Genomic DNA, 19,380 nt, shown 5'->3' on the forward strand with positions numbered 1-19,380 from the left:
GATTTTTTAAAAATTATTTTTATAATAATCGTGGATTTTTTAAAAATTATTTTTATAATAATCGTGGATTTTTTAAAAATTAATTTTATAATAATCGTGGATTTTTTAAAAATTATTTTTATAATAATCGTGGATTTTTTAAAAATTATTTTTATAATAATCGTGGATTTTTTAAAAATTATTTTTATAATAATCGTGGATTTTTTAAAAATTATTTTTATAATAATCGTGGATTTTTTAAAAATTATTTTTATAATAATCGTGGATTTTTTAAAAATTATTTTTATAATAATCGTGGATTTTTTAAAAATTATTTTTATAATAATCGTGGATTTTTTAAAAATTATTTTTATAATAATCGTGGATTTTTTAAAAATTATTTTTATAATAATCGTGGATTTTTTTAAAAATTATTTTTATAATAATCGTGGATTTTTTTAAAAATTATTTTTATAATAATCGTGGATTTTTTAAAAATTATTTTTATAATAATCGTGGATTTTTTAAAAATTATTTTTATAATAATCGTGGATTTTTTAAAAATTATTTTTATAATAATCGTGGATTTTTTAAAAATTATTTTTATAATAATCGTGGATTTTTTAAAAATTATTTTTATAATAATCGTGGATTTTTTAAAAATTATTTTTATAATAATAGTGGATTTTTTAAAAATTATTTTTATAATAATCGTGGATTTTTTAAAAAATATTTTTATAATAGTCGTGGATTTTTTAAAAATTATTTTTATATAATCGCGGATTTTTTAAAAATTATTTTTATAATAATCGCGGATTTTTTAAAAATTATTTTTATAATAATCGCGGATTTTTTAAAAATTATTTTTATAATAATCGTGGATTTTTTAAAAAATATTTTTATAATAATCGTGGATTTTTTAAAAAATATTTTTATAATAATCGTGGATTTTTTAAAAATTATTTTTATAATAATCGTGGATTTTTTAAAAATTATTTTTATAATAATCGTGGATTTTTTAAAAAATATTTTTATAATAATCGTGGATTTTTTAAAAAATATTTTTATAATAATCGTGGATTTTTTAAAAAATATTTTTATAATAATCGTGGATTTTTTAAAAAATATTTTTATAATAATCGTGGATTTTTTAAAAATTATTTTTATAATAATCGTGGATTTTTTAAAAATTATTTTTATAATAATCGTGGATTTTTTAAAAAATATTTTTATAATAGTCCTGGATTTTTTAAAAAATATTTTTATAATAGTCGTGGATTTTTTAAAAATTATTTTTATATAATCGCGGATTTTTTAAAAATTATTTTTATAATAATCGCGGATTTTTTAAAAATTATTTTTATAATAATCGCGGATTTTTTAAAAATTATTTTTATAATAATCGTGGATTTTTTAAAAAATATTTTTATAATAATCGTGGATTTTTTAAAAATTATTTTTATAATAATCGTGGATTTTTTAAAAATTATTTTTATAATAATCGTGGATTTTTTAAAAATTATTTTTATAATAATCGTGGATTTTTTAAAAATTATTTTTATAATAATCGTGGATTTTTTAAAAATTATTTTTATAATAATCGTGGATTTTTTAAAAATTATTTTTATAATAATCGTGGATTTTTTAAAAATTATTTTTATAATAATCGTGGATTTTTTAAAAATTATTTTTATAATAATCGTGGATTTTTTAAAAATTATTTTTATAATAATCGTGGATTTTTTAAAAATTATTTTTATAATAATCGTGGATTTTTTAAAAATTATTTTTATAATAATCGTGGATTTTTTAAAAATTATTTTTATAATAATCGTGGATTTTTTAAAAAATATTTTTATAATAATCGTGGATTTTTTAAAAAATATTTTTATAATAATCGTGGATTTTTTATAAAAAAATATTTTTATAATAATCGTGGATTTTTTATAAAAAAATATTTTTATAATAATCGTGGATTTTTTAAAAAATATTTTTATAATAATCGTGGATTTTTTAAAAAATATTTTTATAATAATCGTGGATTTTTTAAAAAATATTTTTATAATAATCGTGGATTTTTTAAAAAATATTTTTATAATAATCGTGGATTTTTTAAAAAATATTTTTATAATAATCGTGGATTTTTTAAAAAATATTTTTATAATAATCGTGGATTTTTTAAAAAATATTTTTATAATAATCGTGGATTTTTTAAAAAATATTTTTATAATAATCGTGGATTTTTTAAAAAATATTTTTATAATAATCGTGGATTTTTTAAAAAATATTTTTATAATAATCGTGGATTTTTTAAAAAATATTTTTATAATAATCGTGGATTTTTTAAAAACTATTTTTATAATAATCGTGGATTTTTTAAAAAATATTTTTATAATAATCGTGGATTTTTTAAAAAATATTTTTATAATAATCGTGGATTTTTTAAAAAATATTTTTATAATAATCGTGGATTTTTAAAAAAATATTTTTATATTAATCGTGGATTTTTAAAAAAATATTTTTATAATAATCGTGGATTTTTTATAAAAATATTTTTATAATAATCGTGGATTTTTTAAAAAATATTTTTATAATAATCGTGGAGTTTTTAAAAATAATTTTTATAATCGTGGATTTTTAAAAATTATTTTTATAATAATCCTGGATTTTTTAAAAATTATTTTTATAATAATCCTAGATTTTTTAAAAATTATTTTCATAATAATCGTGGATTTTTTAAACATTATTTTTATAATAATAGTGGATTTTTTAAAAAATATTTTTATAATAATCGTGGATTTTTTAAAAAATATTTTTATAATAATCGTGGATTTTTTAAAAAATATTTTTATAATAATCGTGGATTTTTTAAAAAATATTTTTATAATAATCGTGGATTTTTTAAAAAATATTTTTATAATAATCGTGGATTTTTTAAAAAATATTTTTATAATAATCGTGGATTTTTTAAAAAATTTTTTTATAATAATCGTGGATTTTTTAAAAAATATTTTTATAATAATCGTGGTTTTTTAAAAAAATATTTTTATAATAATCGTGAATTTTTTAAAAAATATTTTTATAATAATCGTGGATTTTTTAAAAAATATTTTAATAATAATCGTGGTTTTTTAAAAAAATATTTTTATAATAAACCTGAATTTTTTAAGAAATATTTTTGTAATAATCGAGGATTTTTTAAAAAATATTTTTATAATAATCGAGGATTTTTTTTATTTTTTTTTATAATAATCGTTGAGTTTTTAAACTATAATTTTTTAATAATCGTGGATTTCTGAAAATATTATTTTACAATAATCGTGATTTTTTTAATAATATTTTTCAATAATCTTTGCTTTTTTATATATAATTTTTCAATATCGTGGTTTTTTCTTGAAAACTTTTTTTTTCGATAATCTTTTTTCCTTGGCACATATTTAACATTTTCCTCTGAAAACCAACTTAAATTTTAATTCATAATTTTTAAATTACTGCACTTCTAAAGACTCCTTTCAAACCGACAATTATTTCCATCATTTATGGAATGCCGTCAGCACTACCAATAACAACATCAGAATCCAGAGACCATCGCAAAGAAGTGGACAACAAAGAAAGAACAAATTCCATGACTGAAATCCATGCAATGCATATTCTCAATTATGAAACGCTCATATGACCAGCTTATGATTGAGAAGTAGCTTTATATTGATGTCATATTTCATCGTAGCCAGTCAAGCAAATTGCCAATCATCTAGAGCTACTACCGCCGAACAACCTTAAGGCATTTTTGGTTTTTTCTCTTTCTGGTTTTCTTTTTTCCATGCAAGTGGAGGATAATCTTCCTTTGTTAATTATTGGCAGTGGTCACAATACGTTAGGGTTGATTTTAAATTTTTTGTTTGCTGCATGCTACAGCTACTGCTATTGAAGTTGTTTTTGTTATTTCTCCTGTACGTCAATACTTGAACACTATGTTGTCCAATAATGATCAAATTTCCAATAAATCGACTCATCTCTGATTTCATGCTTGCCTCATTGCTGCTAACACTCGCATTGATGATGACGACGATGTGAATGATACTTACCCACACACTTGAACGTATTGTACATGCAGGACAACAAGTATCAATATACACAAACATAGACAAAATTACATACATATCATAACTACAATAGCAATACAAGCATCTACTTGGGAACTTTATGGCACAGTAGTGCGAATGAGCAGAAGCGTTTTTCGTAGAAGAGCAGAAGGTCATCTCTTAGAAAACCATAGTGCCATCTCATAGAAAACCTAAAGAAGACCAACAGGAATTCTTTTTTAAAAATCCACAATTATTGGAAAAATATTTTTTTAAAAAATCCACAATTATTGGAAAAATATTTTTTTAAAAAATCCACAATTATTGGAAAAATATTTTTTTAAAAAATCCACAATTATTGGAAAAATATTTTTTAAAAAATCCACGATTATTGAAAAAATATTTTTTAAAAAATCCATGATTATTGAAAAAATATTTTTTAAAAAATCCACGATTATTGAAAAAATATTTTTTAAAAAATCCACGATTTGTGAAAAAATATTTTTTAAAAAATCCACGATTATTGAAAAAATATTTTTTAAAAAATCCACGATTATTGAAAAAATATTTTTTAAAAAATCCACGATTATTGAAAAAATATTTTTTAAAAAATCCACGATTATTGAAAAAATATTTTTTAAAAAATCCATGATTATTGAAAAAATATTTTTTAAAAAATTCATGATTATTGGAATTTTTTTTTTAAATCTACGATTATAATAAAATATTTCTTATAAAATCGATGATTATGATTTCTGTAAAAATCCACAAAAATTGATTTTTTAAATGCACGATTATTTAAAAAATCCGCGATAATTGAAATTTAAAAAAAAAATCTATGATTATTGAAAGAATATTAAAAAAATTATAGAAAAAATTGAAAAAATATTTTTTTAAAAATCCACGATAATTAAAAAAATATTTTTTAAATTCACAACTATTAAGGAAAATTGTTTAAAGAACTACTGTGCATTCCGATCTAGCACTTCATTCAGTTTGTATATTTACACCGAATGGCCAGCAGCCTGTAGCAGTCGAAGTGACTCTAACGTATCATCTCCTTTTGACAAAATGACATTTTCGACAGGACTCTCGGCAATGTCCTAGCGATCCTATGACAGCAGTGTCAATATCTCTGTGTGTGAGTGTAGAAGTATGATGTTTCATATACATACTTTAACAAGTAAAAAAGCATTAAGTTCGGCCGGGCCGAACTTTTCATACCCTCCACCATAAAATATTCTGAACTAAAATGGAATAATTACTTTTCATTACTGTCTCCAACTTTAAGTGGGTACGTTAAAATGTCAGATAATGTTTATGTACATTTATGCTTCATTCGGGAGGCCTTTTTTATGGTGCCTATATCTAACTATGTATGTTGACAATTTTTGGTGGGCTAGAAATTGGGAGGTACTGTTATATAGGGGTTATAATAAAACATGGGCCATGTTGACAGTTTTTGATGGGAGCCTTTAATGTCAAATAACTCCTAATTTGGTTAAAAAATTTAGCTAGAATCTTCAAAATATCGAAAATCGGTACATAACGTGGGAACTTCAAATGTCATTAACAGCTAGTTCGGAGGTATCTGGGCTATACGAAAATATGAACTTAAATGAACCGTTATATGGGGGCTATACCAAAACGTGGACCTATGTCCACAAGTTTTGTCATATAAGTTTATTGACACTTAAGAACCCTAAGTGTCAAAATATAGCTAAATCGGTCTGAAAATGTAGCTAAAACTGTCAAAATACCGTAAATCGGGGGTACCGTTATATGGGGGCTATACCAAAACGGGGACCTATGTCCACAACTTTTGTTATATAAGTTTATTGACACTTAAGAACCCTAAATGTTAAATTATAGCTACATCGGTCTGAAAATGTAGCTAAAAACGTCAAAATACCGCAAATCGGAGGGTACCGTTATATGGGGGCTATACCAAAACGGGGACCTATGTCCACAGCTTTTGTTATATAAGTTTATTGACACTTAAGAACCCTAAATGTTAAATTATACCTACATCGGTTTGAAAATGTAGCTAAAAACGTCAAAATACCGCAAATCGGAGGGTACCGTTATATGGGGGCTATACCAAAACGTGAACCTATGTCCACAACTTTTGTTATATAAGTTTATTGACACTTAAGAACCCTAAATGTCAAATTATAGCTATATCGGTCTGAAAATGTAGCTAAAAACATCAAAACACCGTAAATCGGGGGGCACCGTTATATGGGGGCTATACCAAAACGGGGACCTATGTCCACAACTTTTGTTATATAAGTTTACTGACACTTAAGAACCCTAAATGTCAAGTTATAGCTAAATCGGCCTGAAAATGTAGCTAAAAACGTCAAAATACCGCAAATCGGGGGTACCGTTATATGGGGGCTATACCAAAACGTGGACCTATGTCCACAAGTTTTGTTATATATATTTATTGACACTTAAGAACCCTAAATGTCAAATTATAGCCAAATCGGTCTGAAAATGTAGCTGAAAACGTCAAAATACCGTAAATCGGGGGGTACCGTTATATGGGGGCTATACCAAAACGTGGACCGATATATCCCATCTTCGAACTTGATCTTCCGACGGCTAAAAAAATGGTATTCCCCAATTTTCAGCGAAATCGGTCAACAAATGCGACCTGTATGTTGCGAACGGACGGACGGACGGACGGACAAGCATAAATCGACTCAGAAAGTGATTCTATGTATATCCCTAGAAGGAACTATGTGTCTATCTCGCTTCCTTTTGTATGTTACATACAAATGCACTAACACATAATACCCCTTACCACATAGTGGTGTAGGGTATAAAAATATGTAAATGTATGTGTGTGCTCGAGTTTTGGTATTGTATATCAAACTGAACTTACACATACAAACATACATACATATGGATGTGAATTTGTGCATCCATGAAAGTAATTTTACACTTCAAAAAGCACACACACATATATTCACAGGGCATGCATTGTTGTTCTCGTTTGTACATGAAAGTTTTATTGTGGTTGTTGTTTCTTGTGAAATGTACGCACGTGTGTGTACATACATACGTTTGTAGGCTGTGTCATCCAATGTCAATACTTTGAAATGTCCTTCTTATATCTGAACAGGATAATACCTTTGTTGTCGCTACTGAGTGGCTCAGAAGTATCGAAAATATGTAACTGCAAAAACATACAAACATTCTTGCATCCATCACTTACAATATTTAACAAGTTTCTTAATAAATTTTCATTCGTGCAGCTTTAATATTTGACTTTTGGAAATTTCAAAGAAAACAAGAAGAGGCAATATTAAGAAAGGCTCTAGGGATGGACGAGAAAGAAATGAAGATTTATTTTATGTTGCAACCGGAGTAGTTTTAAAATTACGCTTTGGTTGAAGAATTTGAGTTTTCCGCCACTGGGCAGAGCATATTTAAAGGCGATATCATTGTTAATTGTCATGATATGATCGAGCCAAGGAATCATATAGCTTGTATGCTGTTTAATTTAAGTCTAAAGGTTTTTTAGAATTTTTTCAAAATTAATGTGATATAGGAGGCCTTTAAAACCCTCGGACTTTATTTTCTAACTAAACTTTTTTATTAAAATATAAATTAATAAATTTCATTAAAATTGTACATAACAACAAAACAAAACTTTAAAACATTACCAAACTGACATCAATAATCATTTCAAAACAATGTACAGTTTGTAACGTTTTGAACCTTAACGAAAAAATCCAAAAATAGCTTTACCACAAAATATTGGAAACAAAGTCAAAGCAAAATGCCAGGGAGAAAAACAGAACAGAGAAAAAGAAACACAAATAATTTAATTTACCACGAAAAAAGAAAACACAAAGAAAACGTAATTTCATATCTTAAACTTTACTTTTCTTTGGCTAAAGGTTGCTGGCTTTCAACTAACCGCCTGATTGGGTTACTACGACGCTACATTGTATTTTACAATAAACAATTGCATTAGTAAAGTCAATAAATTTGAACTTTGACCAGAGTTAGGAGAGCTGGATTACGATTACTCTTACCAAATTAACGAAGCAAACGAACCACAAAATATTAAAACGAAATACTAACACAAAGGAAATTATATTTAGTTTATGTTTTTTTTTATTTTGGGTTTTTTTCATTTTTCTACAAATAATTTGCCAGAAAAAACTTCTTCTAACTAATTGGATTTGGTAAAAAATGTGGTTACGTTTAATTCGGAGAATTGTTGTATCAAATCAAATAAATAATTAATTGTTGCCAATTTAAAGTTAAATAACATACATAATTAGTTAAAAATGTTATTATGCTTTGAAATTAACATTTATGGCAACAGTGTAGTGTAGATCAGGGCAAAGTGGTGCTCTGATACGTATGGTGAACATTTGATAGGATATTCTCATTTGCAAATATAATGTATTCGCAATAATACACCTTTACCACATACACTTATAAGGAATGGAAGAGATTTTTATACCCTCCACCTTAGCATGAAGGGTATAATAAATTTGTTTTTCGTTTGTAACGCATGAATAATGGAATTTCTGAGTGAAATCAAACACTTTTGCAAAAACTGTTTATACCCTATACCACAATGTGGAAAAGGGTATTATAAGTTTGTTTTGGTAAAAAGTCATGTAACACCGCGAAATATTCGTCCGAGACCCCCAATGTGGTATACCAATCTTCATATCTCGACGAGATAAAGCGATTTTGAGATGTGTGTCCGTCCGTCCGTCCGTCTGTCCATTATAAATTGTAAACACGCTCCAGGCCGCAATTATGGACCGATCGTCACGAAATTTTGTATGGAGGTCGGGTTTAGATCAGAATATATCCCTATTCTTATTGGTGATGATCCTGAAATATTTAGCGGGTGAAATGGACCAAAAACATAATATTTATCCAATTTTCTAGCGGCTCTGTAGGTCTCAATAATAGAGTTCATTCATTCATTCATTCATTCATTTATTCATCAATTGTAATATAAAAAAGCCAACATGGCCAATAACTTATATTATCTTACTACAATATCCAAACACCAAGAACTTAGAAGTAAATAATTAAAATTAAATATATATGTAAATACATAAATAAAATATATACATAAATACTATGCATACTATGATTAATGACTATCAAAGGAATTCATTGAAATACAAATATAAATAGACTCCCTATTCATAGCCACTAACCACTGCACTTCACTTAACAAATGTTAAGAAAAGTGGAGGGGAGATGAGCAAGGGACGTCCCTACACAATAAATGCTATGTTTCACTCAATCACTAGAGTGAACATAGAAGGTCTACAGGAACCAAATCCATAAAAAAGTTCAAAAAAAAAACAAACAATATAAATATGGCTCCCCAGCCACAAAAATCACAAGTATATATGTATACCCTGTAACTAGTGACTAGTAAACAAACATTAATCTACATTAATCTGTTAGAGAGATGCTCAAAACACCTTCTCTTAAAAACAAAGGTGGAGAAAGCAAAATTACGTAGGTCAAGAGGTAACCGATTCCAAAATCTTGCAACCCTAACAACAAAAGAATGCTCTCCTATCCACGACGAAAATATAGGAAATGACAATTGAGGATTCCTAAAGTATCGATTAAACACAAACTTATTAAAGAGGGGAGAGTTGACGTCCTTCATTATCCTATAGTGGCATAAAAAAAGGCGATATTCAACATACTTGTCAAAGGACAAGCCCAGGAATTTAACAACAAATTGCGAAACATGGTCGCCACGTCGCAAACCAAACACATATCGCACAATAGAATTAAAAATCTTATGAACACGCAGCATTTGAGAAGAACTAGCTCCAGAAACAACCTCCAAACAGTAGTTTACATGAGACATCAACAACGACATAGCAACTTTCCGCCTAACATTAAGGGGTAAATATACTTGGAGACTATAAAGCCTCCTAAGCTGAAAGCGAACACGAGACAACAGAACATCAATATGCGTTACAAAACTAAGCTTAGAATCGATGACTACACCCAAGCACCGAATCTGACCAACAACATTAACAACAGAAGAACTCACACAGATATTAGGAATTACAGAATTAACAGGCGTATTAAAAACAACAGCTTCAGTTTTATCCCAGTTGATAGCCAAACCATTAGAGGAGATCCAAAGTGATAGCGATTGTAGCACAGAATTTGCTAAATTCTCCAGATTCAAGAGATTTACACTCCTGAAGAAAACATGGATGTCATCCGCATACATAAAAATACTACAGCCAGAACCTGCAATTGAATCCACAATGTCATCGATAAACATTATAAACAAAAGGGGCCCAAGCACCGAACCCTGCGGGACACCACGCCGAACATCACTAACATCAGACCGAACACCCCTATGCTCCACAAACTGGGACCTACCCACTAGATATGAAGAAATCAACATACACGTAGAAAGAGAAAAACCAAACTTATGCCTCAACTTGTGGAGCAGTAGGCCATGATCAACGGAATCAAAGGCCTTGGACAAATCAAGACCAACAAGTAAACCAACATCAGAACCATTGAAAACATCGCGAATAAGATCAGTGAGGCATAACAAATGCAAAGTACTACTATGGCCATGTCGAAACCCATACTGGGAACTACTCAAACACTTACGGTCATCAATAAACTCTACAATAGCATTCTTAACAATGTGTTCAACAATCTTCGACATCGACGGCAATATGCTTATTGGGCGAAGATTCGTGTGATTATACGAACCCCCTTTCTTTGGCACAGGCACAACACGAGCTACCTTCCAGGCTTGCGGAAACGTCGACGTCATAAAAATAGTGTTAATAAAATGCAAAAAGTGACCACATATATAAGGAAAGACACACCTAAAAAACTTAATAGGCAACCCATCAACACCAACAGCTCCAGACTTAACCTTACGCAAAGCACTCACAACATCTTCAATATACACACAGTAAAACCTAAAGGAATCCTCAACATTGGTCTCATCAACTCTCCTATTAACCATTAAACTCGAGTTGCTCACACCACAGAAATAATCATTAACCGCATTAACATCAATAAAAGGAACCTCATCACCATCATCTAGACAACCAAAGGATTTAAGCGATTTCCACAATTGAGAATCATTCATACGACCAAACATTGTTTCATAAAATTTTCTCCTCTCATTACGCATTACAGCTTTGCATCGATTACGATACATACAATAGATTCGCCTATTACCATCAGTAGGTCGTCTGCGCCATTCAAAATAAGCTAAGTCTCTCATAGAACGAGACGACTTCACCACATCCAAATCCAACCATGCATCATTTTTGGGATTAACTCGACGAGACACAACAGGCACAAAAGAGAACAAATTTTGGAACAACAGATCAATAAGAGCAAGCTGATGATCAACATCACTTGTGTTATACAGAGGGCTAAAATCGAAATTACACAACAAGTTTCCAATTCCCAGCCAATCAGCTCTATTAAAATCCAGGAACTCAATTACCTTCTCTTCAACAACAACTGGAATTTCAATCGTACCAAAGATTAAAGCATGATGAGAAACTCCAGGACACTGCCCCTGAGAGGAAAACCCTACACTTAAGGCATTACTGACGAGGCAAAAATCGATCAACGAGGAGGAACCATGAGCAAGATCAAAGTGCGTTGGCTTGCAATTGTGGACAATAGACAATCCCAGAGATCGACAAAAGTTACGCAACGACGCTGCATTCGATACCTTAAACTAATTATAATTGAAGTCACCACAAACAATAACATTCGAATACGAATCAAAAATATTCTCATGAACTCTACGAAAGCACTCAATATTGCCACGGGGCAAATACACAACAGTAAAAAGCATAATGGCGCCACCCAAACGCAGTTCAACGCACAAAGACTCACATACACCATAATTCACCGACCGAAAAACTACCTTATAGGAAAATTTATCGCACACATACAATGCTACACCCCGCCAATACGACCAAACCGATCACGCAGAACCTTATACCCTGGAATACTCAATGGCCTCGATGAGACGGAAGAGTTGAGCCAAGATTCAGTAACGGCAAAAACGTCAATACCACTACCGACAAGTATACACTTAATCTCATCAATTTTGTTATTGTACCTGGAAGGGCGCAAGCTTTGGCAATTAAGATGACCATACGTAAATTTACCATCACGTCCAGAGAAGTTTTGCTTAAAAAACTGGGCGTCACTAATCACAGGTCCAAGATTCTCACTAAGAGACATCAAAATTAATGAAGAGACTGGGGAGCACATACATAAAAGTTTGACAAAGCATAGAAAACTTATAAGAATAAAAACAGAAGATATATTTATTTAAGCGAGCAAATTCAAAATCGCAAAAACGCATTTCCAATAACTAGCCTCAAGTAAAATAAAGAAAAATTGAAAAATGAGATCAATAATATAATAATAATATATTGCATACCATACACAACTACACAACAGAAGGTTGCACAACACAGCCACCAGATTCCAACAAATTAGGAGCATCACACGACTGCACACCATTACCTCCGCCACGATTAGCTAATGCAAGCAGCTCCCTCTCCTCAAATCGCGTTTTCACATCATCAGGAAGAATTACTTCTACCAAAGGCACATCACCATTAATCAGTCTAAATTTCTTAATTTGCTTCCTTCTGAGCAAACCTCTGCAGGCATAGATTAACTTCGACGTTGACTTGATTAAGTGATCATTTATGTAAATACGCGATTCAACAAGGCAATTCTCCATAACTTCCTTCAGAAGGATACGCCCCTTTTTAGCAAAATTGCGCATCAGTGCATCTCTATCCTGGACAGAATTAAACTTCACAAGCACAGCTCTACGGTCAGAGATATAGCAACACTGCATCAAGTCTCTACGATCCAGTTGTATTCCACAAACCTTTGCAATATTAATTATCTGCGCCCTTAGGTCTCTAATATTATCTGGCAGGCCTCTAATAACAACATTCGCCCGATTTAATCTGCGCTGAAGGACGGAATTAAACTTCTCTAGTTCACATATTCTATCCGACAATCTCCTCTCCATATCAGTAGCAGTTTTGCGCACCTCATAAACAGACAACTTCAACTCACTGACCGACTTATTAACCTCAGCAAAGCTGCTCTTCAACTCAGCAAATTGGGTATTAAGGGATTCAAAAAACACATCCGTTTTGGCTTCAAACTCCTGCATAAATTGTGCCATGTTGATATCCAACTGCCGCTTCATGGACAATAATAAGTCATCTTTCAAACGGCGCAGAGCATCAGAATTGTCAACAACAAGACTCTGAGCAACAGAGGCACAACGAGGAAGGGAACCATCACCACCAACCAACCCAACATCAGCACCATGATCAACAACACCAACAACATCATCACCACCACGAGCCCGAACACAGGCAACACAAGTATATCTAAGGTCTTTATTACTTCTGGCCTCAGCTTCGGTTATACCCACACAGTCCAAGTGAAAATAATGTGGACAGCCAGTGCATCCAATTTTATATTTAGTTTTAGCAATATGTTCATTACAAACATTGCAGATACATTGCGATGGCATGTTTACAAATGTGCGTATGTATGTATGTGAGGTTATGCAAACCAAAACAACCGGCAAAAAACAGCAGGCAAAATAAATCGATGCAGCACAGAAAAAAAAACAAGAACTCCAACAAAGATCACTTCCAGGCAACCCCAAAAACAGCAAAAAGCATATATGCAGCCAGGTACTACTGGATAAACTTCAAATTTCAACTTTTAATTATTTACTTGACAGAGCCAAAAAATTTATAGACTTGTCATGTAGGGATCACAAGATCAAAAAAAGAAAAAAAGTCCGATCAACGCGTAATTTTAAATAAGGTAAGAGTATATCACAAAGGAGAAGCTTGCAATTTGAGATGTCGATCGGATAATATTTAGAGGGTTAAATGGACCAAAACTTTTGTGTGAAAATTGTGAAATTTTTTAATATACAGCTTATATCTTAATTCCTGGAAATGACATTCCGGACAAGTGAGATATACTTGAAAGTGGAACGCTTGACCTTTCAATAGATGCCAATTACGTTGATGTACGTGATCAGATAACAGAGTTACAGTCTTATATATTCAGTTATTTGTTTGTAGTGTAATAATAAACTCGCTAGAAGTCGCAATTATACATCAATAGTCACGGAATTTTGCACCGGGTAAGAGTATAGGTCAAAAAATATGCCTACAATTTTGGATGATGATCTGATATTTTTTTGCGGGTGAAATGGACCATTACTTTTGTATGAAAAACATAAAAAAATTTATTTTTGGTCGATATTTAAATTCAATGAGGAAATATATTTTTTGCAAAGTAGCTTACATATGGAAAAAAAACTACTGACCTTTCCTCGGATGTAAATTGCAATAAAGTGTTTGCTAGATAACGGACCTACTGCCTAATATATACTGGGTTATGTGTAGAGAACCACATTTTTATACCATGCTACGTATTGTCTCTCCAAAAGTTTATGAAACACCACGAAATATTCGTCCTAGACCCCTTATTTGGTATGCCAAAATTCATATCTCGACGAGATAAAGCGATTTAGCGATGTGTGTCCGTCCATTAAAAATTGTAAACACGCTTAAGGTCGCAATTATGGACCGATTGTAACGAATTTTTTAAGGAGGTTGGGTTCGGGCCTGAATAGAAATGATTAGTGTTTGGTGATGATCGTGAAATGTTCAGGGGATGAAATGTAACAAACATAAAATTTTAACCAATTTTGTAGCGGCTCTGTAGGTCAAAATAATAACCCGCAAAATTTTAAACAAAGTTTTAGTTTATGATGAAGAAGAAGTGTACAAACCAACGTGAAGATAAGATAATACTTAGCGGGTTAAATGGACTGAAACTTTTGTGTGAAATTGGTAAAAATTTCAATAACGTAGCGGTTAAACAACGGAAGAAGTAGTACTACATAAGTGGGTTTCCTGCTACAAAAATGTCTTTGTCATGCTAGATAACTTTTTGGTTTTGGTCATAAGTATTTTACATTACTTCTCTGATATTTGAAAATTAAATTTTCACAATCATTGAAAAGAAGTTCCGTGGAGAGCGATTGTCCAGGGATAGTGGTATAGGGTATCCCATGGTCGGCTCCGTCCGACTATAGACTTTTCTTACTTGTTTTTAATTACCTTTTTTTTTTTGCTGCGTTGACGCTACTCAGCAAAACCTTTCAGCATCTCCCGATTTTCGAGATTTTGCCACTTTTTTGTCTGAACTACCTGTAACTTGATATTTGAGGCTCACTGCAGTCACGAAACTTTGCCACAAAATGTGTCAACATAGCCCCATATAACTGTACCTCCGGACTTTGGGTATTTTGAGAATTTTAACTACAATTATTATCCGCGAGCCCGAGGTCTGGAAAATGGGCTACTAAAGCCAAGCTGATGACATCAAAGATAAATCCTACAGACCGATTTCGTAGCAAAAAATCTTGAGGCTTACTCCTCCCCAGCATCAGGAATAGCTATCCAGTTGCAGATCATCAGCATAGGTTGTGTATGCTGCAGAGCCCAACATCAACACCATCTCCATACACATTGCTTGACGACTAAACTAGAACAAGCAGTGCGATAAACGGTGTTGCTTGTGCTCGACTTATCACAAGCCTTTGATACTCTCAATCACTATAGGTGTTTTCGATTCCTGAGGAGGTTTTTTCGTATAGAAATAAATTTTTTTCGTCTAGAAAAATTTTTGTCAGGTTCTCGTATAGAAAAAAATCCTCAGATTCCTAGAAGGTTTGCTTGTATAGAAAAAAATTACTCTGGTTTCTGAGAAGTTTTCTCGTACAGAAAAAAATTCCTCAGGCTGCTGAGGACGTTTTTCGTATAGAAAAAATTCCTCAGGTCGCTGAGGACGTTTTTCGTATACAAAAAATTCCTCAGTTTGCTGAGGAAGTTTTTCGTATAGAAAAAATAGAAAAAATTTCCTCAGGTCCCTGAGGTGGTTTTTTCGTATAGAAAAAATTTCCTCAGGTCCCTGAGGTGGTTTTTTCGTATAGAAAAAATTTCCTCAGGTCCCTGAGGTGGTTTTTTCGTATAGAAAAAATTTCCTCAGGTCCCTGAGGTGGTTTTTTCGTATAGAAAAAATTTCCTCAGGTCCCTGAGGTGGTTTTTTCGTATAGAAAAAATTTCCTCAGGTCCCTGAGGTGGTTTTTTCGTATAGAAAAAATTTCCTCAGGTCCCTGAGGTGGTTTTTTCGTATAGAAAAAATTTCCTCAGGTCCCTGAGGTGGTTTTTTCGTATAGAAAAAATTTCCTCAGGTCCCTGAGGTGGTTTTTTCGTATAGAAAAAATTTCCTCAGGTCCCTGAGGTGGTTTTTTCGTATAGAAAAAATTTCCTCAGGTCCCTGAGGTGGTTTTTTCGTATAGAAAAAATTTCCTCAGGTCCCTGAGGTGGTTTTTTCGTATAGAAAAAATTTCCTCAGGTCCCTGAGGTGGTTTTTTCGTATAGAAAAAATTTCCTCAGGTCCCTGAGGTGGTTTTTTCGTATAGAAAAAATTTCCTCAGGTCCCTGAGGTTTCTGAGGAGGTTTTTCGTATAGAAAAACTTCCTCAGGTTTCTGAGGAGGTTTTTCGTATAGAAAAACTTCCTCAGGTTTCTGAGGAGGTTTTTCGTATAGAAAAACTTCCTCAGGTTTCTGAGGAGGTTTTTCGTATAGAAAAACTTCCTCAGGTTTCGTATAGAAAAACTTCCTCAGGTTTCTGAGGAGGTTTTTCGTATAGAAAAACTTCCTCAGGTTTCTGAGGAGGTTTTTCGTATAGAAAAAAATCCTCAGGTTTCTGAGGAGGTTTTTCGTATAGAAAAAAATCCTCAGGTTTCTGAGGAGGTTTTTCGTATAGAAAAAAATCCTCAGGTTTCTGAGGAGGTTTTTCGTATAGAAAAAAATCCTCAGGTTTCTGAGGAGGTTTTTCGTATAGAAAAAATCCTCAGGTTTCTGAGGAGGTTTTTCGTATAGAAAAAAATCCTCAGGTTTCTGAGGAGGTTTTTCGTATAGAAAAAAATCCTCAGGTTTCTGAGGAGGTTTTTCGTATAGAAAAACTTCCTTAGGTTTCTGAGGAGGTTTTTCGTATAGAAAAACTTCCTTAGGTTTCTGAGGAGGTTTTTCGTATAGAAAAACTTCCTCAGGTTTCTGAGGAGGTTTTTCGTATAGAAAAACTTCCTCAGGTTTCTGAGGAGGTTTTTCGTATAGAAAAACTTCCTCAGGTTTCTGAGGAGGTTTTTCGTATAGAAAAACTTCCTCAGGTTTCTGAGGAGGTTTTTCGTATAGAAAAACTTCCTCAGGTTTCTGAGGAGGTTTTTCGTATAGAAAAACTTCCTCAGGTTTCTGAGGAGGTTTTTCGTATAGAAAAACTTCCTCAGGTTTCTGAGGAGGTTTTTCGTATAGAAAAACTTCCTCAGGTTTCTGAGGAGGTTTTTCGTATAGAAAAACTTCCTGAGGAGGTTTTTCGTATAGAAAAACTTCCTCAGGTTTCTGAGGAGGTTTTTCGTATAGAAAAACTTCCTCAGGTTTCTGAGGAGGTTTTTCGTATAGAAAAACTTCCTCAGGTTTCTGAGGAGGTTTTTCGTATAGAAAAACTTCCTCAGGTTTCTGAGGAGGTTTTTCGTATAGAAAAACTTCCTCAGGTTTCTGAGGAGGTTTTTCGTATAGAAAAACTTCCTCAGATTTCTGAGGAGGTTTTTCGTATAGAAAAACTTCCTCAGGTTTCTGAGGAGGTTTTTCGTATAGAAAAACTTCCTCAGGTTTCTGAGGAGGTTTTTCGTATAGAAAAACTTCCTCAGGTTTCTGAGGAGGTTTTTCGTATAGAAAAACTTCCTCAGGTTTCTGAGGAGGTTTTTCGTATAGAAAAACTTCCTCAGGTTTCTGAGGAGGTTTTTCGTATAGAAAAACTTCCTCAGGTTTCTGAGGAGGTTTTTCGTATAGAAAAACTTCCTCAGGTTTCTGAGGAGGTTTTTCGTATAGAAAAACTTCCTCAGGTTTCTGAGGAGGTTTTTCGTATAGAAAAACTTCCTCAGGTTTCTGAGGAGGTTTTTCGTATAGAAAAACTTCCTCAGGTTTCTGAGGAGGTTTTTCGTATAGAAAAACTTCCTCAGGTTTCTGAGGAGGTTTTTCGTATAGAAAAACTTCCTCAGGTTTCTGAGGAGGTTTTTCGTATAGAAAAACTTCCTCAGGTTTCTGAGGAGGTTTTTCGTATAGAAAAACTTCCTCAGGTTTCTGAGGAGGTTTTTCGTATAGAAAAACTTCCTCAGGTTTCTGAGGAGGTTTTTCGTATAGAAAAACTTCCTCAGGTTTCTGAGGAGGTTTTTCGTATAGAAAAACTTCCTCAGGTTTCTGAGGTGGTTTTTCGTATAGAAAAACTTCCTCTGGTTTCTGAGGATGTTTTTCGTATAGAAAAACTTCCTCTGGTTTCTGAGGATGTTTTTCGTATAGAAAAACTTCCTCAGGTTTCTGAGGAGGTTTTTCGTATAGAAAAACTTCCTCAGGTTTCTGAGGAGGTTTTTCGTATAGAAAAACTTCCTCAGGTTTCTGAGGAGGTTTTTCGTATAGAAAAACTTCCTCAGGTTTCTGAGGAGGTTTTTCGTATAGAAAAACTTCCTCAGGTTTCTGAGGAGGTTTTTCGTATAGAAAAACTTCCTCAGGTTTCTGAGGAGGTTTTTCGTATAGAAAAACTTCCTCAGGTTTCTGAGGAGGTTTTTCGTATAGAAAAACTTCCTCAGGTTTCTGAGGAGGTTTTTCGTATAGAAAAACTTCCTCAGGTTTCTGAGGAGGTTTTTCGTATAGAAAAACTTCCTCAGGTTTCTGAGGAGGTTTTTCGTATAGAAAAACTTCCTCAGGTTTCTGAGGAGGTTTTTCGTATAGAAAAACTTCCTCAGGTTTCTGAGGAGGTTTTTCGTATAGAAAAAAATCAGAAAAAATTCTTCAGGTTTTTTGAGGAGGTTTTTCGTATAGAAAAAATTCCTCAGGTTTTTTGAGGAGGTTTTTCGTATAGAAAAAATTTCCTCAGGTCCCTGAGGTGGTTTTTTCGTACAGAAAAAATTTCCTCAGGTCCCTGAGGTGGTTTTTTCGTATAGAAAAAATTTCCTCAGGTCCCTGAGGTGGTTTTTTCGTATAGAAAAAATTTCCTCAGGTCCCTGAGGTGGTTTTTTCGTATAGAAAAAATTTCCTCAGGTCCCTGAGGTGGTTTTTTCGTATAGAAAAAATTTCCTCAGGTCCCTGAGGTGGTTTTTTCGTATAGAAAAAAT

At 31.8% G+C, this 19,380-nt stretch overlaps 2 protein-coding genes across 2 annotated transcripts in view; both read right to left on the reverse strand.

The window, feature by feature from the left end:
• LOC141392478 (uncharacterized) overlaps window positions 1–12,250 on the reverse strand; it is a 42,697-nt gene extending 30,447 nt beyond the window's left edge. The window contains exons 1-3 of the mRNA XM_073965416.1: window positions 12,158–12,250; window positions 10,129–11,808; window positions 9,773–10,011 (exon numbers count right to left, since the gene is read on the reverse strand). Coding sequence (XP_073821517.1) covers window positions 9,773–10,011; window positions 10,129–11,808; window positions 12,158–12,250 — 2,012 coding nt within the window. The remainder of the gene's footprint in view (window positions 1–9,772; window positions 10,012–10,128; window positions 11,809–12,157) is intronic.
• LOC141393259 (uncharacterized) lies at window positions 12,140–13,909 on the reverse strand. Its single transcript, XM_073966242.1, has 2 exons — window positions 12,567–13,909; window positions 12,140–12,534 (listed from the first exon to the last, which is right to left on the reverse strand). The coding sequence occupies exons 1-2, from the start codon at window positions 13,648–13,650 to the stop codon at window positions 12,428–12,430; spliced, it is 1,191 nt and encodes a 396-aa protein (XP_073822343.1). The 5' UTR covers window positions 13,651–13,909; the 3' UTR covers window positions 12,140–12,427.
• Between the last annotated feature and the right edge of the window lie 5,471 nt (window positions 13,910–19,380).

Source organism: Musca autumnalis, unplaced genomic scaffold, assembly GCF_047663935.1.
Source record: "Musca autumnalis isolate F117 unplaced genomic scaffold, ASM4766393v1 scaffold_2, whole genome shotgun sequence".
NCBI classification, from domain to species: Eukaryota; Metazoa; Arthropoda; class Insecta; order Diptera; family Muscidae; genus Musca; species Musca autumnalis.